The sequence below is a fragment of the Salvelinus sp. IW2-2015 genome, linkage group LG4q.2, assembly GCF_002910315.2.
Source record: "Salvelinus sp. IW2-2015 linkage group LG4q.2, ASM291031v2, whole genome shotgun sequence".
Taxonomy (NCBI): domain Eukaryota; kingdom Metazoa; phylum Chordata; class Actinopteri; order Salmoniformes; family Salmonidae; genus Salvelinus; species Salvelinus sp. IW2-2015.
Genome location: NC_036843.1, coordinates 14,219,391 through 14,244,520, shown reverse-complemented (window position 1 = coordinate 14,244,520; position 25,130 = coordinate 14,219,391). Strand labels below are relative to the sequence as shown.

Here is a 25,130-nt window from a genome sequence, read left to right as displayed (position 1 = left end):
TCAAACATGGTTGCCTGCAAGGAAACACGTGCCGTCATCATTGCTTTGCACAAAAAGGGCGCGAAGCCAGGATATTGCTGCCCGTAAGATTGCACCTAAATCAACCATTTATCGGATCATCAAGAACTTCAAGGAGAGCTGGTCAATTGTTGTGAAGAAGTCTTCAGGGCGCCCAAGAAAGTCCAGCAAGCGCCAGGACCGTCTCCTAAAGTTGATTCAGCTGTGGGATTGGGGCACCACCAGTACAGAGCTTGCTCAGGAATGGCAGCAGGCAGGTGTGAGTGCATCTGTACGCACAGTGAGGCGAAGACTTTTGGAGGATGGCCTGGTGTCAAGAAGGGCAGCAAAGAAGCCACTTCTCTCCAGGAAAAACATCAGGGACAGACTGATATTTTGCAAAAGGTACAGGGATTGGACTGCTGAGGACTGGGGTAAAGTCATTTTCTCTGAATCGCCTTTCCGATTGTTTGGGGCATCCGGAAAAAAGCTTGTCCGGAGAAGATAAGGTGAGCGCTACCATCAGTCCTGTGTCATGCCAACAGTAAAGCATCCTGAGACCATTCATGTGTGGGGTTGCTTCTCAGCCAAGGGAGTGGGCTCACTCACAATTATGCCAAAGAACACAGCCATGAATAAAGAACGTTACCAACACATCGTCCGAGAGCAACTTCTCCCAACCATCCAGGAACAGTTTGGTGACGAACAATGCCTTTTCCAGCATGATGGAGCACCTTGCCATAAGATAACTAAGTGTCTCGGGGAACAAAACATTGATATTTTGGGTCCATGGCCAGGAAACTCCCCAGACCTTAATCCAATTGAGAACTTGTGGTCAATCCTCAAGAGGCGGGCGGACAAACAAAAACCCACAAATTCTGACAAACTCCAAGCATTGATTATGCAAGAATGGGCTGCCATCAGTCAGGATGTGGCCCAGAAGTTAATTGACAGCATGCCAGGGCGGATTACAGAGGTCTTGAAAAAGAAGGGTCAACACTGCAAATATTGGCTCTTTGCATCAACTTCATGTAATTGTCAATAAAAGCCTTTGACACTTATGAAACGCTTGTTTTATACTTCAGTATTACATAGTAACATCTGACAAAAATATCTAAAGACACTGAAGCAGCAAACTTTGTGGAAGTTAATATTTGTGTCATTCTCAAAACTTTTGGCCACGACTGTACAGTACCAGTCAAAAGTTTGGACACACCTACTAATTCCAGTTTTTTTCATTATTTTTACTATTTTCTACATTGTAGAATAATAGTGAAGACATCAAAACTATGAAATAACACATATGGAATCATATAGTAACAAAACAATGTTAAACAAATCTAAATATATTTTATAATTTAGATTCTTCAAAGTAGCCACCCTTTGCCTTGATGACAGCTTAGCACACTCTTGGCATTACTTTTGGCTGGTACTGTATATTAAACTGAATGAAAGCTACTGCGTGTACAGTGCATTCTGAAAATATTCAGACCATTACTTTTTCCACATTTTGTTACGTTACAGCCTCATCAATTTACACACAATACCACATAATGACAAAGCAAAAACAGTTTTTTGTTATGTTTGGAAATGTATTAAAAATAAAAAAAAATGATATCACATTTACATAAGTATTCAGACCCTTTACTCAGTACTTTGTTAAAGCACCTTGGCAGCGATAACAGCCTCAAGTCTTCTTGGGTATGACGCTAAAAGCTTGGCACACCTGTAGTTGGGGAGTTTCTCCCATTGTTCTCTGCAGATCCTGTCAAGCTCTCTGGTTGGATGGGGATCGTCGCTGCACAGCTATTTTCAGGTCTCTCCAGAGATGTTCGATTGGGTTCAAGTCCGGGCTCTGGCTGGGCCACTCAAGGACATTCTGAGACTTGTTCTAAAGCCAGTCCTCCGTTGTCTTGGCTGTGTGCTTAGGGTTGTTGTCCTGTTCGAAGGTGAACCTTTGTCTGAGGTCTTGAGCGCTCTGGAGCAGGTTTTCATCAATGATCTCTCTGTACTTTGCTCCGTTCATATTTCCCTTGATTCTGACTAGTCTCCCAGTCCTTGCTGCTGAAAAACATCCCCGCAGCATGATGCTGCCACCACCATGCTTCACCGTAGGGATGGTGCCAGGTTTCCTCCAGAAGTGACGCTTGGCATTGGGGCCAAAGAGTTCAATCTTGGTTTCATCAGACCAGAGAATCTTGTTTCTCATGATCAGAGTACTTCAGATAGCTTTTAGCACCTGAAGGATATGTGCATTTTACAGAGGAGTGGCTTCTGTCTGGCCACTACCATAAAGGCCTGATTGGTGGAGGGCTGCAAAGATGGTTGTCCTTCTGGAAGGTTCTCCCATCTCCACAGAGGAACTCTAGAGCTCTGTCAGTGACCATAGGGTTCTTGGTCACCTCCCTGACCAAGGACCTTCTCCCCCGATTGCTCAGTTTGGCCGGGCGGTCAGCTCTAGGAAGAGTCTTGGTGGTTCCAAACTTCTTCCATTTAAGAATGATGTAGGCCACTGTGTTTTTGGGGACCTTCAATGTGGCAGAATTGTTTTAGTAACCTTCCCCAGATCTGTGCCTTGACACAATCCTGTCTTGGAGCTCTACAGACAATTCCTTCGACCTCATGGCTTGGTTTTTGCTCTGACATGCACTGCCAACTGTGGGACCTTATATAGACAGGTGTGTGCCTTTCCGAATCATGTCCAATCAATTGCATTTATCACAGGTGGACTGGACTCCAAGTTGTAGAAACATCTTAAGGATGATCAATGAAAACAGGGTGCACAAACAGGGTGAGCTCAATTTCGAGTCTCATAGCAAAGGGTCTAAATACTTATGTAAATAAGGTATTTCTTTTTTCCCCCTACATTTTCTAGAATTTCTAAACCTGTTTTCGCGTTGTCATTATGGGATATTGTGTGTAGATTGAGGATTTTTTATTTATGTAATACATTTTAGAATAAGGCTGTAACGTAACAAAATGTGGAAAAAGGCATCTGAATACTTTCTGAATGCACTGTACAGATCTGCCCTTAAAGGAATAATCCACTCAAAACCACCAATTCCTTGTGATTTACATTGTTAAATAACACAACTGAGAACAATATATGTTGTGAAAATGTTTTGCATTTCATGGTTATAATAAGTTAGGGAGCAAAGTAAAAATTGTGGAAGTCTGCAGAGTCGACGACAAAAACCGCAATGCAAATTCTCTCTAGAAAGGGAGGCTGGCTGGCTAACTAGGTAGGTAGCTAGCTAGAAAACATAGCTACACACAATAATACCAGTCAATATCAGCATGTGAAGTAGTTGTAAAATCCCTGAAGCAAACGGCACTCAATTTAGGAGTTACAATCTCACCATGTTCAACCTGGTAGAGATTGTGTTTCTAGCTCAAAGCTGTGTGTCAGGTTGCTCTGGCAACGTGCAAGGGCCCTGCGTGCAGGGAGACGGTGGAGAAAAAACGCTTTGCGCCATGGTAGTTGAAGAAAGGATATTAATTTGGCAGCGCACTGAGTACATTTGAACAACATATATAATTTCTTATGACGATACAGATAGATGGATGTGTTCTAGACCAGTATAGTCCCAGTCGGTATTGGATAGAAGTTGCACACCTGTGGGGAAAACAACCTGTGGTTACCTAGGTTACCCATTTTACTCAAAGCATCAACAACAAAAAGTTCTAACTACTTAGAAAAGCGAAATATTGTGGGGCTTCCCTCATGCAAAGACCAACATCACGAACAAACAGTCTATACAGCTACAAGTAGTGAGTGAAGTTACAAACAGACTATACAGCTACAAGTAGTGAGTGGAGTTACAAACAGACTATACAGCTACAAGTAGTGAGTGGAGTTACAAACAGTCTATACAGCTACAAGTAGTGAGTGGAGTTACAAATGGACTATACAGCAGTGAGTGGAGTTACAAATGGACTATACAGCTACAAGTAGTGAGTGGAGTTACAAATGGACTATACAGCTACAAGTAGTGAGTGGAGTTAGACTATACAGCTACAAGTAGTGAGTGGAGTTACAAACGGACTATACAGCTACAAGTAGTGAGTGGAGTTACAAACAGTCTATACAGCTACAAGTAGTGAGTGGAGTTACAAATGGACTATACAGCTACAAGTAGTGGTGGAGTTACAAATGGCACTAATACAGCTACAAGTAGTGAGTGGAGTTACAAATGGACTATACAGCCACAAGTAGTGAGTGGAGTTACAAATGGACTATACAAATTAAGTTAAATGTGTCATACCTGTGATTAAATATTTTACACACACAGCTATGTGTAGGATTCTTGGACACTGGGTCCCCACATATGCCGGGTAGCTGAAGCCACATGGCTCTTCTTAGACCTGGTTACATGTACATTGAACAACACAGCAGTTTATCAGGGCTCCCGAGTGGCTCAGCTGTCTAAGGCACTTCATCTCACTGCAAGAGGCGTCACTTCAGTCCCTGGTTCGAATCCAGACTGTATCACATCCGGCCGTGGTTGGTTGTCCCATAGGGTGGTGCACAATTGGTCCAGCGTCGTCCGGGTTTGGCTGGGGTAGGCCGTCATTGTAAATAAGAATTTGTTCTTAACTGACTTGCCTAGTTAAATACAAAAAAATAAGCAAGTTTTGTTATTTCTGTATAACAAAAAATATACGGCCAAGTTGGCTCTTTTTTATAATGGGGGTCAATGGGATAGAATGTTTGTCTTCCCCAATTTGTGAGCGTGGTCGAGGAATTCCTTAATTCTTAAATATATAGAATCAGTATGCCCATACCATAATTTCTAGGGTGGATTATGGATTATCCCTTTAACATCATGCATTTGGTTTGTTTCTGTCCATGTCCAGACCTGATCGGGGACTGGGCCAGCGACAGCGCCCCAGATATCTACTCATTTGTCCCTTACGCCTGGAAGTTCAAGGTCCTCTTCCATCAGTTTGAGATGATCTGGGCTGCCAACCAGCACAACTGGATCGACTGCTCCACCAAGCAACAGGAGAATGGTGAGAGGGCTGTTGGAATTCAATGATGAACAAACTCAATAATTCGCAAGGAGTAAACAAAATAGTTCATTTAGTGAACGTTTACACTTTGGCTGCACTTTTGATATTATCCCTTTGTCTTTCAGTGTACCTGGCTGCTTGTGGGGAGACTCTGATCATTGATTTCACATTGCCTTTTAATGAGTATGTCCCTACCACCTGCAATACAAAGTTCTGTCTGAGGGTGAGTAGTTAATAGCAGATGGGATTTTTCATGATTTTCTGATCATGTGAAGAATGGAAAACCCTTACAGCAGGGGTTCTCAAACTTTTTGCCTCATCAAATTTTATTGGTCACATACACATGGTTAGCAGATGTTAATGCGAGTGTAGCGAAATGCTTGTAATACATAAAAAGCAAAATGCTGCATAGTTTCCTAATAACGCGAAGCGAGGCGACCATCTCTGTTGGCGCCATATCAGTCACTCCTGGGACCCCTTTTGTGATAGCAAATGTATCATGGACCCCCTCATAATAAGAACACAAATCGAGTTAGATAAAAATAACATACAAAGAGTTTGGCTATGACTTCGGCAGTGCATGTCTGGACAAACCAAGTCTTGGGGCCCTGGGAATTAACATTTTAAATCAAATGTTCAGCAATCTACAGATTTATGTGGCAGCGTGATGTTTTGTTGTTGCAGCTTTAAAGCTAATATTCTGTAATTCTACACATTTGTCCATACGGCAAAGAACTTAGCAGTTTTAAAGCTTAAATTATAGTGCATTTTAAAGCTTAAATTACAGCGGTATACAAGAAGTATTGAGTTGAAAAATGTATAATTGGTGAAGTATAGGACTACTGTGGATACCAATATCCCTGTGAGCCTCCCAGACCCATGTTGAACAGGGTTAAGAACAGATATTGCGGACCCCCTGCAGTACCTCTGCGGACCCCACTTTGAGAACCCCTGCCTTAAGGCGTCCGCAAGCTCCCAGCCGAAACAGTTCGGAAGAGTTTGTGCATATATTATGTCGACATTGTGTAATGTTTTAGTTTGTTTTGGACTTCGATAAGGATTTTTTTCAGCCAAAGTTCGAGAGCTGAAGTCTACGCCCATTCGTCTGTGATTGGTGTACTGTAGGGATTCTTCAATAAAGTATTTTGTCATTCAATGAGAGATGACTTGTTTTCCTGCAGTTTTTTTTATGAGAAATCCTGCAACAAACTTCTTAGATGTAAAATGAGTCAAAAACATAAATTAATGACATTATTAATTATTATTATTATTATAAAAAACATTGTTACCCCTTTTTCACCCCAATTTCGTGGTATCCAATTGTCTCAACGCTGCAACTCCCGTACGGACTCGGGAGAGGCGACGGTCGAGAGGTATGCGTCCACCGAAACACAACCAAGCCGCACTGCTTCTTGACACAATGCCTACTTAACCCGGAAGCCAGCTGCACCAATGTGTCGGAGGAAACCACGTAACACCTGACGACTGTGTCAACGTGCACTGCGCCCGGCCCGCCACAGGAGTCGCTAGTGCGCGATGGGACAAGGACATCCCTGCCGGCCAAACCCTTCCCTAACCCGGACGACGCTGGGCCAATTGTGCGCCGCCACACGGGTCTCCCGGACGACTGCGACAGAGCCTTGACTCGAACCCAGAATCTCTAGTGGCACAGCTAGCATTGCGAAATGACCGATTTCTTGAGTTATCTTCGATTAATTCTGACTATTTTGAGTAAGTCTATAATGGCTACGGCATCTTTTGACTAACTTGCCCTCCAAATACACCTCTGCTGTTTTCAATCAGGATCTCAGCGATCACCTCCTCATTGCCTGCATCCGTTATGGGTCCGCGGTCAAACGACCACCTCTCATCACTGTCAAACGCTCCCTAAAACACTTCTGTGAGCAGGCCTTTCTAATCGACCTGGCCCGGATATCCTGGAAGGATATTGACCTCATCCCGTCAGTAGAGGATGCCTGGTTGTTCTTTAAAAGTCATTTCCTCACCATCTTGAATAAGCATGTCCCATTCAAAAAATGTAGAACCAGGAACAGATATAGCCCTTGGTTCACTCCAGACCTGACTGCCCTCGACCAGCACAAAACATCCTGTTTGTACTGCACTAGCATCGAATAGTCCCCGCGATATGCAACTTTTCAGGGAAGTCCGGAACGAATACACACAGTCAGTTAGGAAAGCAAAGGCTAGCTTTTTCAAACAGAAATTTGCATCCTGTAGCTTTAACTCCATAAAGTTCTGGGACACTGTAAAGTCCATGGAGAATAAGAGCACCTCCTCCCAGCTGCCCACTGCACTGAGTCTAGGAAACACTGTCACTACCGATAAATCCACAATAATTGAGAATTTCAATAAGCTTTTCATCTCGGCTTTCTTCCTGGCTACCCCAACCCTGGCCAACAGCTCCGCACCCCCTGCAGCTACTTGCCCAAGGCTCCCCAGCTTCTCCTTCACCCAAATCCAGATAGAAGATGTTCTGAAAGAGCTGCAAAACCTGGACCTGTACAAATCAGCTGGGCTAGACAATCTGGACCCTCTCTTTCTAAAATTATCCGCCACCATTGTTGCAACCCCTATTACTAATCTGTTCAACCTCTCTTTCGTATCGTCCGAGGTTCCTAAAGATTAGAAAGCTGCCGCGGTCATCCCCCACTTCAAAGGGCGTGACACTCTAGACCCAAACTGTTACAGACCTATATCCATCCTACCCTGCCTTTCTAAAGTCTTTGAAAGCCAAGTTAACAAACCGATCAATGACCATTTCGAATCCCACTGTACCTTCTCTGCTATGCAATCTGGTTTCAGAGCTGGTCATGGGTGCACCTCAGCAACACTCAAGGTCCTAAACGATATCATAACCGCCATTGATAAAAGACAGTACTGTTTAGCCGTCTTCATCGACCTGGCCAAGCCTTTCGACTCTGTCAATCACTGTATTCTTATCGGCAGACTCAACAGCCTTGGTTTTTCTAATGACTGCCTCGCCTGGTTCACAAATCGGAGGGCCTGTTGTCCGGACCTCTGGCAGTCTCTATGGGGGTACCACAGGGTTCAATTCTCGGGCCGACTCTTTTCCCTGTATATATCAACAATGTCGCTCTTGCTGCGGGTGATTCCTTGATCCACCTCTACGCAGACGACACCATTCTGTATACATCTGGCCCTTCTTTGGACACCGTGTTAACAAACCTCCAAACGCTTCCGTGGCCTCCAACAGCTCTTAAAAGCTAGTAAAATGAAATGCATGCTCTTCAACCGATCGCTGCCCACACCCGCCCGACTAGCATCACTACTCTGGACGGTTCTGATTTAGAATATGTGGACAACTACAAATACCTAGGTGTCTGGCTAGACTGCAAACTCTCCTTCCAGACTCATATTAAGCATCTCCAATCCAAAATTAAATCTAGAATTAACTTCCTATTTCGCAACAAAGCCTCCTTCACTCATGCTGCCAAACATACCCTCGTAAAACTGACTGTCCTACCGATCCTCGACTTCGGCGACGTCATTTACAAAATAGCCTCCAACACTCTACTCAGCAAATTGGATGCAGTCTCACAGTGCCATCCGTTTTGTCACCAAAGCCCCATATACCACCCACCACTGCGACCTGTATGCTCTCGTTGGCTGGCTCTCGCTGCATATTCGTTGCCAGACCCACTGGCTCCAGGTCATCTCTAAGTCTTTGCTAGGTAAAGCTCCGCCTTATCTCAGCTCACTGGTCACCATAACACCCACCCGTAGCACGTGCTCCAGCAGGTATATCTCACTGGTCACCCCCAAAGCCAATTCTTCCTTTGGCCGCCTCTCCTTCCAGTTCTCTGCTGCCAATGACTGGATCGAATTGCAAAAATTGCTCAAGTTGGAGACTTATATATCTCCCTCACTAACTTTAAGCTTCAGCTATCTGAGCAGCTTACTGATCGCTGCAGTTGTACACAGCCCATCTGTAAATAGCCCATCCAACTACCTACCTCATCCCCATATTGTTTTTATTTACTTTTTTTTGCTCTTTTGCACACTAGTATATCTACTTGCACATCATCATCATCTGCACATATATCACTCGTGTTAATTTGATCAATTGTAATTACTTCGATACTATGGCATATTTATTGCCTTACCTCCTTACGCCATTTGCACACACTGTATATAGATTTTTTTATTTTGTTATTGACTGTACTTTTGTTTATCCCACGTGTAACTCTGTGTTGTCGTTTTTTTGTCGCACTGCTTTGCTTTATCTTGGCCAGGTCGCAGTTGTAAATGAGAACTTGTTGTCAACTGGCCTACCTGGTTAAATAAAGTTTTTTATTTTTTTATTTTTGATATATATTTAAAAAAAAATAAAAAATGAAAAATCTCAAAATGGGCAAACAGTACTATTGCCGCTTTTTTCACTTTAAGGGAGTCCGTGAGCACACTCGTTCGGTTCGCCTAGCGGCTGCCTAACTGAAGCATGCTGGCGCATTTACTGTACTTAATCCATGTGGGCACTCATAAGTCTCCGTCTCTGTGTAAACCCAAGGCTGAAGACACAGACCTGCGGCTGTCCCTGCCAGACTGCCACCCCAGCAGGTACCCGCTGCTCACCCTGGCCAAGGAATACCAGAACAGCAAGTTGCCCCCTGACATGTGCATGCCTGTGGAGAGTCAGAGCCATAGCGGCCCGCCCAAACTCAACAAGTCCCGCTGGAGGAACATCACCCATGCAGAGTGAGTTAGACCCACTAGCACTTTTATTTTACAGTATTCCACCAGTATTTACCCATCATTTACTAACAAATTGTGTGGTTGTGCCTTGTGGTGCTTGTTTAATTGAGAAATAAGTAAATCATTTGTTTCTTGTTCTCCAGGGCTGGCTGGGTGGACTGTTGGACTGTCCCAAACTTCCTGCTCATCATTGATTACACCTGGCACCCTATCTATCCTCAGAAAGCAGACGAACAGCTCAAGCAGTCCTGTAAACAGATGCCTCCTATGTTTTAAGTTCATGTCTGTGTTAATACGTGTATACTGTTCATATGTCTGTTTATATCTGTGGTCACCAAAATTTTCTGAACCAAGATCATTTTCTGAGTCTACCGCTGAGCCGAGATCTACTGTTCAGAATGTTTTAAAAACATCACTTAAAACAGTATGCCTATGCAACATGAACCTATTAAAACCAGTTCTGTAGCAATGAGGTTTGTGCAGTAGGCTATAGGCCCAGTTCATTATCACTGCATATTGGCTATGCTAGAATTACCCTGCCAATGTTAATCTTCTTAGGCCATTTAAAAATTATATTTCAAAACCTGAAGTATATGATCACACTGGTAATATAGCATAATTTGTTGTATTACTTGTGAGGCACAGCTGAGTGAGCATGAATTTAAACAATTTGCTTTATTTTACTGGACTGATGGTGCCTGCATCTGATGGTCAGTCTTAGTGGAGGGAGAGCATCAGAGGGTCTGCCTCTCACGGTCTGATCGTCCCTCAGCTCTCCCCCTTCGCTAAGACTGACCAAAAGGGGACACCGTCTTCCAGCTGATGGCAAGGCTTTATCGTCAGATTTTTTAAAATAAATGTTTTGTGATCGACTAGAAATGCCTTGGAGATAGACCAGTCAATCACGATCCACCGTTTGGTGACCGCTGGTTTATATGGTCTTAATCTGTGCTTATGTATGCAAGTGTTTCTCCTTCCCTGCAGTGTCGGAGATGGAGGATGCCATGCTGTCGTCCTTGCGCCCCCCTGAGCACTCGTCTGTACCCCAACCTCCTCCGCCTCGCCGCTCTGCCCCTAACAGCAGAGTGATCACAGACCCCTCGGAGCTGACCCCTGACAGGCTTCACGTGGAGATGGAGATGTCCCCCGACTCCCAGATCATCCTCTACGGGCCCCTGCTCAAGGCCCTCGTCTCCATCAAGGTACAGTCAGGGACACAACACACAGACTCCAGTGACTCATCCTAAACTTTCCCAGGGATGGTAAATGGGAAATTTTAGTAAATCTGAGGGATGAGTCATAAGATTGATCCATCCACCCTTCCCTCCTCCTTTCTGCAGGAGAACTACTTTGGCGAGGACGACATGTACACAGACTTTGAGGAGGCGGTGTCCAGCCCTGTGCTGTCCTACCTGTCCACCTCCTCCATCCTGGGCTGGTCTCCACTGGGCCAGGATGGTGACGGGAGGGTTGCCGCCACCCTTCACCCCCTGGCCCTGCGTCCCTGGGACATCACCGTCCTCATCAACCTCTACAAGGTGCACGGACGCCTGCCCATGGTAAGTCCACCCCCACCCACCCATCCAACAACCACCCATTTGTATCAACACATAACACATGGGTCTACCAGCACCACTTTGCGCCAGTTCTAGGACTGGAGATACCCCTAAACCCACCCATTCTTCTAACTCTTTCCACGTGTCTGGACAGCACTGCGGCAGCGACAGTCCTGAGGGCCCCTCTGGGTTCTTAGAGAGGCTCTGTTTTGAGATGAAGAAGGGCTATAAGGAGACCATGCTCCAGCTTGTGCTCTCCCCGGCTCATATCTTCATCAGTGACAACTACCAGGTGAGTCGACCACAATCGATGGGACCATCTTTAGGGATGCATTCATACAGGAACCCTCTACATTCACTCCAAAGGGTGCATTTGTTCATGTTCACAAGGATTTAAAAGCATTGGATTGGTGTAGATATGACGCAGTACATGGTTTATGATTGTATGCTTAAGCAGTAGCCCTGGGTTTGTTATTACAGGAGCCTCAGAGCTAAGAGCTTAGAGCTTTACCTGAAATGCCCTGGTAATCTCTTCCCTCATGCAATGACCTTCAGAACTGATTTCTGCTGAGGATAATAGACAGCTGAGTTTTGTTGTTACTCAGTGTTTTGAGAGTACAGTGAATGTCGATCAGCTGGCTAAAAATTTGAATGGCACAGAAGCACATTGCACAATACTACCATTTGACAGTCAAACTGCAGAAAATAGCCATTCTAAGAGGTCTTTTTGTGATGTCTGCATGTGATGGGTGTATGATAGATGTACAGGTAACTGCCAAAATAATGGAAACCAACATAGTGTCTTAATAGGGCGTTGGGCACCAGAACAGCTTCAATGCTCATTAGCATAGATTCTACAGGTGTCTGGAACTCTATTGGAGGGAAGTGTCACCATTCTTCCATGAGAAATGCCATCATTGTTGTTTTGTTGATGGTGGTGGAAAACGCTGTCTCAGGCGCCACTCCAGAATCTCCCATAAGTGTTCAATTGGGTTGAGATCTGGTGACTGAGACACATACACACACCACACACACACACACACACACACACACACACACACACACACACACACACACACACACACACACACACACACCATTTAAACCCCCTAGATCTCTTCTAGCCATGGTCAGCAAAATAATTGGCAACTGAGCATGAAGGGATGTTAATTGCTTTATTATCTTAGGAACCACACCAGTGTGAAAGCACCTGCTTTCAATATACTTTGTATCCCTCATTTACTCAAGTGTTTCCTTTATTTTGTTACCTGTGCATGTGCATGCATAATATAGAACCACAAAATGTTTGTTTCTGTGATGCGTATATATGCATATTTGAAGCTAATTCCATCTGTCTTTACACTGCAAAACGTTATTATTATTAATATTATTACCTGTGTCCACACAGCGGCCCACGTCTGATGGTGTTCTGAGGGACGGCCACCTGAGTCTGTCTGGCCTGCAGATGCGTGCCCACGCCATGTTCTCAGCCCAGGGGCTGCCTCTAGGCACAGACACCCTGGAGTACGCCTGGCTCATAGACATGCAGGCTGGGGCCCTCACGGGGAGAGTCACCGTGCCACAGGTCTGTGTGTGCTAATCAAATCAAATGTATTTATATAGCCCTTCTTACATCAGCTGATATCTCAAAGTGCTGTACAGAAACCCAGCCTAAAACCCCAAACAGCAAGCAATGCAGGTGTAGAAGCACGGTGGCTAGGAAAAACTCCCTAAAAAGGCCAAAACCTAGGAAAAAACCTAGAGAGGAACCAGACTATGAGGGGGTGCCAGTCCTCTTCTGGCTGTGTGTGTGTGTATGCGTTTTCTATTTTGTGTATATCTAATGAATGTGTTGTTCCTCAGCTGGCCAGTGTGATGGAGTGGGGTGAGACGTACATGTTCCACGTCTTCTCCCGGGAGTTCCAGCTGGAGCAGCCCAAGCCCTCTGTCATCTGCCAGCACGGGGTGGACCGCCGTGTGTGTGACTCCAAGGTAATACGTTCCCACTTTTTCTGCGCATGGAAATCACACACTTGAAAATCTGTAGTTTGTCAAATCTACTGGTTTTGTATATTTGTGTAAAAATGTGAGTCTGACCTCCGAAGGCAATAATTAACCATTGTAACTATTCTGTTCTCTACTTTCGTAGATGTCCTGCCTGCCTGGACACTGTCGGACATCTGAGGAGCTCAAGTACACCATGACCCGTCTGGCTGTGGATGGGGCTGACCTCTTCATAGTAGAGCACAGCTGTGCAGCCAACATCAAGGTAACACAAATCTTCCACACTAGAACAAAATGTGTAATGTTAGTATTTATTATGGATCCTCATTAGCTGCTGCCAAAGCAGCAGCTACTCTTCCTAGGGTCCAGCAAAATTTAGGCAGTTTATACAATTTTAAAACATTACAATACATTCACAGTTTTCATAACACACTGTTGCCCTCAGGCCCCTACTCCACCACTACCACATATCTACAGTACTAAATCCATGTGTATGTAGAGTACGTATGTTATCGTGTGTGTATGCATGTGTCTGTGCCAATGTTTGTGTTGCTTCACAGTCCCCGCTGTCCCATAAGGTGTTTTTTAATCTGTTTTTTTTAAATCAAATTTTACTGCTTGCATCAGATACTTGATGTGGAATAGAGTTCCATGTAGTTATGGCTCTATGTAGTACTGTGTGCCTCCCATAGTCTGTTCTGGACTTGGGGACTGTGAAGAGACCTCTTGTGGGGTATGCATGGGTGTCCGAGCTGTGTGCCAGTAGTTTAGACAGACAGCTTGGTGCATTCATCATGTCAATACCTCTCATAAATAAAAGTAGTGATGAAGTCAATCTCTCCTCCACTTTCAGCCAGGAGAGATTGACATGCATATTATTAATATTAGCTCTCTATGTACATCCAAGGGCCAGCCGTGCTGCCCTGTTCTGAGCCAATTGCAATTTTCCGAAGTCCTTTTTTGTGGCACCTGACCACACGACTAAACAGTAGTCAAGGTGCGACAAAACTAGGGACTGTCGGACCTGCCTTGTTGATAGTGTTGTTAAGAAGGCAGAGCATCGCTTTATTATAGACAGACTTCTACCCATCTTAGCTACTACTGCATCAATATGTTTTGACCATGACCGTTTACAATCTAGTGTTACTCCAAGGAGTTTAGTCATCTCAACTTGCTCAATTTCCACATTTATTTATCACAAGATGTAGTTCAGGTTTAGGGTTTAGTGAGTGTTTTGTTCCAAATACAATGCCTTTAGTTTAATAAATATTTAGGGCTAACTTATTCCTTGCCACCCACTCTGAGACTAACTGCAGCTCTTTGTTGAGTGTTTGGATAAAATTTGGATGAAATGGCAGCAGTTTTACGGTCGCCCAGCCAATTGTGATATTATGTAGTTTTTTTCGCGTTATTTGAACCTTTTTTGTACATAATGTTTCTGCAACCGTATCTTCTGGATATCAGTACAGCGATCACTACCTCGGATTAGACTGAGATTTTTTCTACAACAAGCAGGACGCACAAGATATTCTCCAAACACCCCACAGGGCCGACATCCCCGTTATTTGCAAGAGGAAGCAACGCAGGTACAGAGGACGAAGAGCTGGACGCCTCGTGAGGACCCGCAGAAGGCGAGTGGGAAAGCTGCCGTTACCGTCAATACTACTCGCCAACATGCAATCATTGGACAATAAATTAGACGAGGTACGATCACGAATATCCTACCAACGGAGCATCAAAACTGTAATATCCTATGTTTCATGGAATCGTGGCTGAATGACGACATGGATATTCAGCTAGCGGGATATACGCTGCACCAGCAGGATAGAACAGCACACTCCGGTAAGACGAGGGGGGGCGGTCTGTGCATATTTGTAAACAACAGCTGGTGCACGAAATCTAAGGAAGTTTCTAGATTTTGCTCGCCTGAAGTAGAGTATATTGTGATAAACTGCAGGCCACACTACATTCCTAGAGAGTTTTCAGCTATACTTTTTGTGGCTGTTTATTTACCACCACAGACAGATGCTGGCACTAAGACCGCACTCAGTCAGCTGTATAAGGAAATAAGCAAACAGGAAACCACTCACCCAGAGGCGGCGCTCCTAGTGGCCGGAGACTTTAATGCACGGAAACTTAAATCAGTTCTACCAAATTTCTATCAACATGTTAAATGTGCAACCAGAGGGAAGAAAATTCTAGATCACCTGTACTCCACACACGAGATGTGTACAAAGCTTTCCCTCGCCCTCCATTTGGTAAATCTGACCACAACTCTATCCCCTTGATTCCTGCTTACAAGCATCAATTAAAGCAGGAAGCACCAGTGACTCTGTCTTTAAAAAGTGGTCAGATGAAGCAGATGCTAAACGACAGGACTGTTTTGCTATCACAGACTGGAACATGTTCCGGGATTCTTCCGATGACATTGAGGACGTCGTCCCCACAGTGACTGTACGTACATACCCCAACCAGAAGCCATGGATTACAGGCAACATTTGCACTGGGCTAAAGGGTAGAGCTGCCGCTTTCAAGGTGCGGGACTCTAACCCGGAAGCTTACAAGAAATCCTGCTATGCCCTGCGATGAACCATCAAACAGGCAAAGCGTCAATACAGGACTAAGATTGAATCATACTACACCGGCTCCGACGCTCATCTTATGTGGAAGGACTTGCAAACTATTACAGACTACAAAGGGAAGCACAGCCGCGAACTGCCCAGTGACACGAGCCTACCAGACGAGCTAAATCACTTCTATGCTCGCTTCAAGACAAGCAACACTGAGGCATGTATGAGAGCATCAGCTGTTCCGGACGACTGTGTGATCACGCTCTCCGTAGCCGACGTGAGTAAGACCTTTAAACCGGTCAACATACAAGGCTGCGGGGCCAGACGGATTACCAGGACGTGTGCTCTGGGCATGTGCTGACCAACTGGCAGGTGTCTTCACTGACACTTTCAACATGTCCCTGATTGAGTCTGTAATACCAACATGTTTCAAGCAGTCCACCATGGTCCCTGTGCCCAAGAACCCAAAGGCAACCTGCCTAAATGACTACATACCCGTAGCACTCACGTCCGTAGCGTTGAAGTGCTTTGGAAGGTTGGTAGTGACTCACATCAACACCATTATCCCAGAAATCCTAGACCCACTCCAATTTGCATACCGCCCAAACAGATTCACAGATGATGCAATCTCTATTGCACTCCACACTGTCCTTTCCCACCTGGACAAAAGGAACACCTATGTGAGAATGCTATTCATTGACTACAGCTCAGCGTTCAACACCATAGTACCCTTTAAAGCTCATCATTAAGCTAAGGATCCTGGGACTAAACACCTCCCTCTGCAACTGGATCCTGGACTTCCTGACGGGCCGCCCCCAGGTGGTGAGGGTAGGTAGCAACACATCTGCCATGCTGATCCTCAACACTGGAGCTCCTCAGGGGTGTGTGCTCAGTTCCCTTCTGTAGTCCCTGTTCAACCACGACTGCATGGCCAAGCACAACTCCAACACCATCATTAAGTTTGCAGACGACACAACAGTGTAGGCTTGATCAACGACAAGACAGCCTATAGGGCGGAGTCAGAGACCTGGCCGGGTGGTGCCAGAATAACAACCTATCCCTCAACGTAACCAAGACTAAGGAGATGGTTGTGGACTACAGGAAAAGGAGGACCGAGCACGCCCACATTCTCATCGACATTGGCTGTAGTGGAGCAGGTTGAGAGCTTCAAGTTCCTTGGTGTCCACATCAACAACAAACTAGAATGGTCCAAACACACCAAGACAGTCGTGAAGAGGGCACGACAAAGCCTATTCCCCCTCAGGAAACTAAAAAGATTTGGCATGGGTCCTGAGATCCTCAAAAGGTTCTACAGCTGCAACATCGAGAGCATCCTGACTGGTTGCGTCACTGCCTGGTACGGCAATTGCTCGGCTTCTGACCGCAAGGCACTACAGAGGGTAGTGCGTACGGCCCAGTACACCACTGGGGTTAAGCTGCCTGCCATCCAGGACCTCTACACCAGGCGGTGTCAGAGGAAGGCCCTAAAAATTGTCAAAGACCCCAGCCACCCCAGTCATAGACTGTTCTCTCTACTACCGCATGGCAAGCTGTACCGGAGTGCCAAGTCTAGGACTAAAAGGCTTCTCAACAGTTTTTACCCCCAAGCCGCAAGACTCCTGAACAGGTAATCAAATGGCTACCCGGACTATTTGCATTGTGTGCCCCCCCCAACCCCTCTTTTTACGCTGCTGCTACTCTCTATTTATCATATATGCATAGTCACTTTAACTATACATTCATGTACATACTACCTCAATTGGGCCGACCAACCAGTGCTCCCGCACATTGGCTATCTGCATTGTGTCCCGCCACCCACCACCCGCCAACCCCTCTTTTACGCTACTGCTACTCTCTGTTCATCATGTATGCATAGTCACTTTAACCATAGCACATGTACATACTACCTCAATCAGCCTGATTAACCGGTGTCTGTATGTAGCCTCGCTACTTTTATAGCCTCGCTACTGTATATAGCCTGTCTTTTTACTGTTGTTTTATTTCTTTACTTACCTATTGTTCACCTAATACCTTGTTTGCACTATTGGTTAGAGCCTGTAAGTAAGCATTTCACTGTGAGGTCTACACCTGTTGTATTCGGCGCACGTGACAAATAAACTTTGATTTGAGTGTTGCAGTCATTTTAGTCGCTGTATTAGCTGACGTGTATAGTGTTGAGTCATCCGCATACATAGAAACTCTGGCTTTACTGAAAGTCAGTGGCATGTCGTTAATAAAAATTGAAAAAAGCAAGGGGCCTAAACAGCTACCCTGGGAAATTCCTGATTCTAACTGTATTCTAATTGATAGGGTTCCATTAAAGAACACCCTCTGTGTTCTGTTAGACATGTAACTCTTTATCCACATTATAGCAGAGGGTGTAAAGCCATAACACGTACATTTTAACAGCAGCAGACTATGATCAATAATGTCAAATGCTGCACTGAAGTCTAACAAGGCAGCACCCACAATCATTTTATCATCAATTTCTCTCAGCCAATCGTCATTTGTGTAAGTGCTGTGCTTGTTGAGCATCCTTCCCTATAAGCATGCTGAAATTCTGTTGTCAATTTGTTTACTGTAAAATAGCATTGTATCTGGTAAAACATAATTTTAGTAAGGGTTGGTCGGCTATTTTCGCCAGTAAGGGGGTTTACTATTCTTGGGTAGCGGAATGACTTTAGCTTCCCTCCAGGCCTGAGGGCACACGCTCTCAGGCTTGAGGACAGGAGTTGAGAAACACTGCTCCAATTCTGCCTTTACCTAGACGGGTGCCATCCGACTGGCCAACTGCAACCTGCACAACCAGGCGGTGGGAGAAGGGATCAGTGCTGTGGTGCAAGATGTCCATATCCACCAGTACATCGAACAGCAGCAGCCTCAGTCAGACGGGGTCCGACCAGGACCCTCTCCAGGTCAGGGCTTAGGGCTGGGCCAGCCCGCTGTACTGCGGAGATCCTTCTGGTTGGAGGCTGGCTCAGTCAACTTCGCCCTGATCACAGCTGACGTGGCACTGGCTGCGGACCACCCGGCCAAGTACGAGGTGCAGAGGCTATTCCTGGAGCTCCATGATGCTTACACCAAGAGGTAGGAATGGAGGAATGAATACACTTTATTGATCCCAAAGAAATTTGGGAGACATGGATCCCTAGAGAAAATTGGTCTTGCCACCACCAGTAGCAATCACAGACATAGACTAGACAGACACACATGCATACATCAGATCACAGAGACATGAGCGCGCTCTCTCGCTTTCCTTTCCTCCCAGGCTATGGTTCCTGTGGCCAGATGAGACTGGTCGCAACAAGCGCAGCAGGAACAAGTGTGGTTGCCTGGGGGGCTGTCGTTTCTATGGGGGCACCAACACGGGCCTGGACTTCTTCCATCTGGAGGAGATGACCCCCTCCTGCAGCTTGGCCTTCTCCTCCTCCAGTGTTGAGTCAGACATGTGCTACGGCCAATCACTGCTGCAGCCTGGAGAGTGGATTGTCACCAAGGAGACGCCCAAGCTGTCTAACGGTACGACTGTTTCAATGTATTTATCAAAATAAATAAAACATTTTCACTGGGATTGGAGACTGACACGGAGGTTCATATCTGGGTTCACTTTGAAAGTTGTGTTAAATGATAGGGTTGCTGGTCTGTTCCATTTTAGCTTTGATCTGTGTATCTGGAACACACCCAACCTACAGTACTGTGACATACTGTGTATTCCCTCTTGTAGGTAAGGGTGTGGGGGTGAAGGGAGACACCTGTACCCCCAGTCCGGCCCCGGAGCTCGGAATACGGGGCCAACACCTGAGCCTGCAGGTGCCTCTGCGCTCCCACAGTTCGGCCTCCTCTTCCGAGGAAAATAGTTCCTCCAGCGCAGCACTGCCCCTACTGGCCGGGGAGAGGGACAGCCCGTCTCCTAGCACTGAGGAACGCATGTTCCCCATGAACGGCAAGAGCACTGCCGAGTGAGTAGCAGATGAGTGCAGCACGGGTGCAACATGCATACAGTGTTTACACACATTCACAATTCACCAACAGCCCATATACTAGTGAAGTAGCTGACAAAAGTGCATTATCTTGATATTCTCAACCCCTCCTTCTCTCCTCACAGTACTCTTACAGAACTCCCTGAGGGCACCCCAGTGTCCCCCAACAGTGCCCAGGAGCACTCCTCTCTCCGCTCACCCCTTAAGCGCCAGTCCTCTGTGCAATCTGGCCGGCTGGGCAGCACTAAGAGCCTGTCGGCGGCAGTCTTCACCGACAAGCCCCCACCGCCCCTTTCTGGCGTCCAGTTCAGCAGTGAGGTCTCCCGTAGCGACGAGAACGTCCTGGACTCTCCTCGCCAGCGCCGGAGCTACAGCTCCTTCCCGTTCACGCCGTCCGCAGACTCTAGCACCTTCCACCAGTATCGCTCAGCAGACTCCAGCATGTCGGTGGCGGACAGCGAGGCTTACTTTTCAGCAACAGAGGACTTTGAGCCCATCAGCAGTGCAGACGAAGGTCCAGGCACCTACCCTGGCAGGAAGAAGAAGAGGAGGCAGCAGCAGATGCAGTATCAGCCCCAGCAGCAGCCTTACCACATGGACCACTACAGGTTGGACCTGTACCTGCTAAATGACTGCCCCTCCAGTCCGAACCTTCCCCCTCTTACCTAACCTTTTTCTTTCTTAGAGAATGTGTTGTCATTTTACTTCATAAAATAAAGGGAAACAATGCATGATTACAGTAGTTAAACCAATCTGTTGTGAATCTGATTCCAGCCGAAGTTCCATCTACCACAGTGTGGAGGGACCTCTCACCTATGTGTTGAATGGGGATCTCATCACAGAGCCCAGGCCCCTGCCCATGCCCCCCATGCTGCCCCCGCTGCCAGCCCAACCCATCCCCGGCCACCAGTCGCAGGCCTCCTTTGTTTCTGCGCTGGGGTTGGAGGAGGAGGGCTCAGTGGAGGTGGAGAAGACCCCCGAGCCAGGCCTGGTGACACGACAGCCCCACGTCATGGCCTGCTACCAGAGTTACCTGGCCCACTACCAGGTAAGGCTGGTACACAATAGTGTATTATCCCTGAACTAAATATTATTATTCTATGATTTGATCAGAAAATTAAGACATGTATCGTACGGCAATGTGACACCCCTGTATGATTGTCTGTCAGGTAGAATAGGGAATCATGTCTGCTCTATTCATTATGTCTTCAACCTTCTGACCGTTTATCCTTCTGAATACACCCCAGGTGTCCAACTGGTCTCAGAAGCAGCCCACCAATAAGAGGACCTCCAAATCCTCACTACATCGCCCCCTGGACCTGGACACGCCCACCAGTGAGGAGAGCTCCGCCTCCTTCGACCAGCTCTCTGTTCCCAGCTTTAAGGTAAGAAACACACACTATATAGATCAGGGGTATTCAACTACTATTTGAGAAGGTCCGGTCAGGCAAATTTCCTTGGTTGCAAGGGTCCGGATGAATATTGTCATTTTTGGCATAGTAACAAACCCCCACCTTGCAAAGCATTTTACCACAAACTGTTCACACCCGTCTTGTTGGTAGACAGAACATTTTGCCGTTTTAAAGCACATTTCCTGCAACCCTACACACCCTACACAGTGACTCAACAGAATCATTATGGGCCCCCTTGGGGTCGAGGCCACTGGGCATGTAATCTGGACATGATAACAACCATATTTAGATGTGCTAACCAGCTATCTTACCTACCTAGCTAACATGCTCTAGTTGATCAACTGGACATTTCTGACAAGTTCTATCAGTGAATGACATGAGAAAACGGCCCATGCTCTACCACATTTAGAAATTCCTCCTTGTGCCTTCTACTTTTACAGCTATCAAGAGCAGTAAGTTAAAAGCCTGACTGATTTCCTTTAAAAAAAAATACATACATACATACTACCGTTCAAAAGTTTGGGGTCACTTAGAAATGTCCTTGTTTTTGAAAGAAAAGCTAAATGTTTTTGTTCATTTAAATAAACATCAAATTGATCAGAAATATAGTGTAGACATTGTAAATGTTGTAAATGACTATCGTAGCTGGAAACGACAGTTTTTTTATGGAATATCTACGTAGGCGTACAGAGGCCCATTATCAGCAACCATCACTCCTGTGTTCCAATGGCGCGTTGTGTTAGCTAATCCAAGTTGATCATTTTAAAAGGCTAATTGATCATTAGAAAACCCTTTGCAATTATGTTAGCACAGCTGAAAACTGTTGTACTGCTTAAAGAAGCAATAAAACTGTCCTTCTTTAATCTAGTTGTGTATCTAGAGCATCAGCATTTGTGGGTTCGATTACAGGCTCAAAATGGCCAGAAACAAAGAACTTTATTCTAAACTCGTCAGTCTATTCTTGTTCTGAGAAATGAAGGCTATTTTATGCGAGAAATTGCCAAGAAACTGAAGATCTTGTACAACGCTGTGTACTACTCCCTTCACAGAACAGCGCAAACTGGCTCTAACCAGAATAGAAAGAGGCGTGGGAGGCCCCAGTGCACAACTGAGCAAGAGGACAAGTACATTAGTGTCTAGTTTGAGAAGCAGATGCCTCACAAGTCCTCAACTGGCAGCTTCATTAAATAGTACCTGCAAAACACCAGTTTCAACAGTGAAGAGGAGACTCCAGGATGCTGGCCTTATAGGCAGAGTTGCAAAAGAAAAAGCAATATCTCAGACTGGCCAATAAAAAGAAGAGATTAAGCCACAGGACAGAGGAACTCTGCCTCGAAGGCCAGCATCCCGGAGCCGCCTCTTCACTGTTGACGTTGAGACTGGTGTTTTGCGGGTACTATTTAATGAAGCTGCCAGTTGAGGACTTGTGAGGGGTCTGTTTCTCAAACTAGACATTTCTAAGTGACCCCAAACTTTTGAACTGTTTATTTATTTATTTATTTATATAAATATATATATAGTTGAAGTCGGAAGTTTACATACACTTAGGTTGGAGTCATTAAAACTAGTTTTTCAACCACTCCACTAATGTCTTGTTAACAAACAATAGTTTTAGCAAGTCAGTTAGGACATCTACTTTGTGCATGACACAAGTCATTTTTCCAACAATTGTTTACAGACAGATTATTTCCCTTTTTAATTCACTGTATCACAATTCCATTGGGTCAGAAGTTTACATACACTAAGTTGACTGTGCCTTTAAACAGCTTGGAAAATTCCAGAATATGATGTCATGGCTTTAGAAGCTTCTGATAGGCTAATTGACATCATTTGAGTCAATTGGAGGTGTACCTGTGGATGTATTTCAAGGCCTACCTTCAAACTCAGTGCCTCTTTGCTTGACATCATGGGAAAATCAAAAGAAACCAGCCAAGACCTCAGAAAATAAATTGTAGACCTCCACAAGTCTGGTTCATCCTTGGGAGCAATTTCCAAACGCCTGAAGGTACCACGTTCATCTGTAAAAACAATAGTATGCTAGTATAAACACCATGGGACCACGCAGCCGTCATACTGCTCAGGAAGGAGACACGTTCTGTCTCCTAGAGATTAACATACTTTGGTGCGAAAAGTGCAAATCAATCCCCGAACAACAGCAAAGGACCTTGTGAAGATGCTGGAGGAAACAGGTACAAAAGTATCTATATCCAGAGTAAAACGAGTCCTATATCGACATAACCTGGAAGGCCGCTCAGCAAGGAAGAAGCCACTGCTCCAAAACCGCCATAAAAAAGCCAGACTACGGTTTGCAAATGCACATGGGGACAAAGATCGTACTTTTTGCAGAAATGTCCTCTGGTCTGATGAAACAAAAAATAATGACCATTGTTATGTTTGGAGGAAAAAGGGGGGGGGCTTGCAAGCTGAAGAACACCATCTCAACCGTGAAGCATGGGGGTGGCAGCATCATGTTGTGGGGGTGCTTTGCTGCAGGAGGGACTGGTGCACTTCATAAAATAGATGGCATCATGAGGTAGGAAAATTATGTGGATATATTGAAGCAACATCTCAAGACATCAGTCAGGAAGTTAAAGCTTGGTTGCAAATGGGTCTACCAAATGGATAATGACCCCAAGCATACTTCCAAAGTTGTGGCAAAATGGCTTAAGGACAACACAGTCAAGGTATTGGAGTGGCCATCACAAAGCCCTGACCTCAATCCTATAGAAAATGTGTGTGGGCAGAACTGAAAAAGCGTGTGCGAGCAAGGAGACCTACAAACCTGACTCAGTTACACCAGCTCTGTCAGGAGGAATGGGCCAAAATTCACCCAACTTATTGTGGGAAGGTTGTGGAAGGCTACCTGAAACATTTGACCCAAGTTACACAATTTAAAGGCAATGCTGCCAAATACTAATTGAGTGTATGTAAACTTCTGACCCACTGGGAATGAGCTCAAATAAATCATTCTCTACTATTATTCTGACATTTGACATTCTTAAAATAAAGTGGTGATCCTAACTGACCTAAAACATGGAATTTTTCTAGGATTAAATGTCAGGAATTGTGAAAATCCGAGTTTAAATGTATTTGGCTAAGGTGTATGTAAACTTCCGACTTCAACTGTCTATATACTGTATACACACAGTACCAGTCAAAAGTCATTCAGGGATTTTTCTTTATTTTTAATATTTTCTACATTGTAAAATAAGGTTGAAGACATCAGTACTATGAAATAACACATATGGAACCAAAAAAGTGTTAAACAAATCAAAATATATTTTTTAATTTAGATTTTTCAAAGTTGGCACCATTTGCCTTGAGAGCTCTGCACACTTGGCATTCTGTCAACCAGCTTCACCTGGAATGCTTTTCCAAATGTCTTGAAGGAGTTCCCACGTATGCTGAGCACGTGTTGGCTGCTTTTCTTTCACTCTGCATTCCAACTCATCCCAAACCATCTCAATTGGGTTGAGGTCGGGTGATTGTGGAGGCCAGGTCATCTGATGCAGCACCATCACTCTCCTTCTTGGTCAAATAGCCCTTACAGAGCCTGGAGGTAGGTTGGGTCATTGTCCTGTTGAAAAACAAATGAGAGTCCCACTAAGCTCAAACCAGATGGGATGGTGTATCGCTGCAGAATGCTGTGGTAGCCATGCTGTTAAGTGTGCCTTGAATTCTAAATAAATCAGACAGTGTCACCAGCGAAGCACCATCACACCTCCTCAATGCTTCACGGTGGGAACCACACATGCAGAGATCATCCGTTCACCTACTCTGCGTCTCACAAAGACATGGCGGTTGGTACCAAAAATCTAAAATTTGACCTCATCAGACCAAAGGACAGATTTCAACTGGTCTAAT

General features: G+C 45.3%; 1 protein-coding gene across 1 annotated transcript in view; it reads left to right on the top strand.

Moving 5' to 3' along the window:
- Positions 1-25,130, top strand: part of kiaa1109 (KIAA1109 ortholog) — a 92,149-nt gene that overhangs the window by 18,788 nt on the left and 48,231 nt on the right. Inside the window, 16 exon segments of the mRNA XM_070443383.1 lie at positions 4,855-5,010; positions 5,136-5,233; positions 9,560-9,747; positions 9,888-9,994; positions 10,729-10,946; positions 11,085-11,303; positions 11,455-11,592; positions 12,709-12,885; positions 13,164-13,292; positions 13,450-13,569; positions 18,642-18,961; positions 19,143-19,393; positions 19,599-19,833; positions 19,980-20,462; positions 20,629-20,902; positions 21,102-21,239. Of these exon segments, the coding sequence (XP_070299484.1) occupies positions 4,855-5,010; positions 5,136-5,233; positions 9,560-9,747; positions 9,888-9,994; positions 10,729-10,946; positions 11,085-11,303; positions 11,455-11,592; positions 12,709-12,885; positions 13,164-13,292; positions 13,450-13,569; positions 18,642-18,961; positions 19,143-19,393; positions 19,599-19,833; positions 19,980-20,462; positions 20,629-20,902; positions 21,102-21,239 (3,251 nt within the window).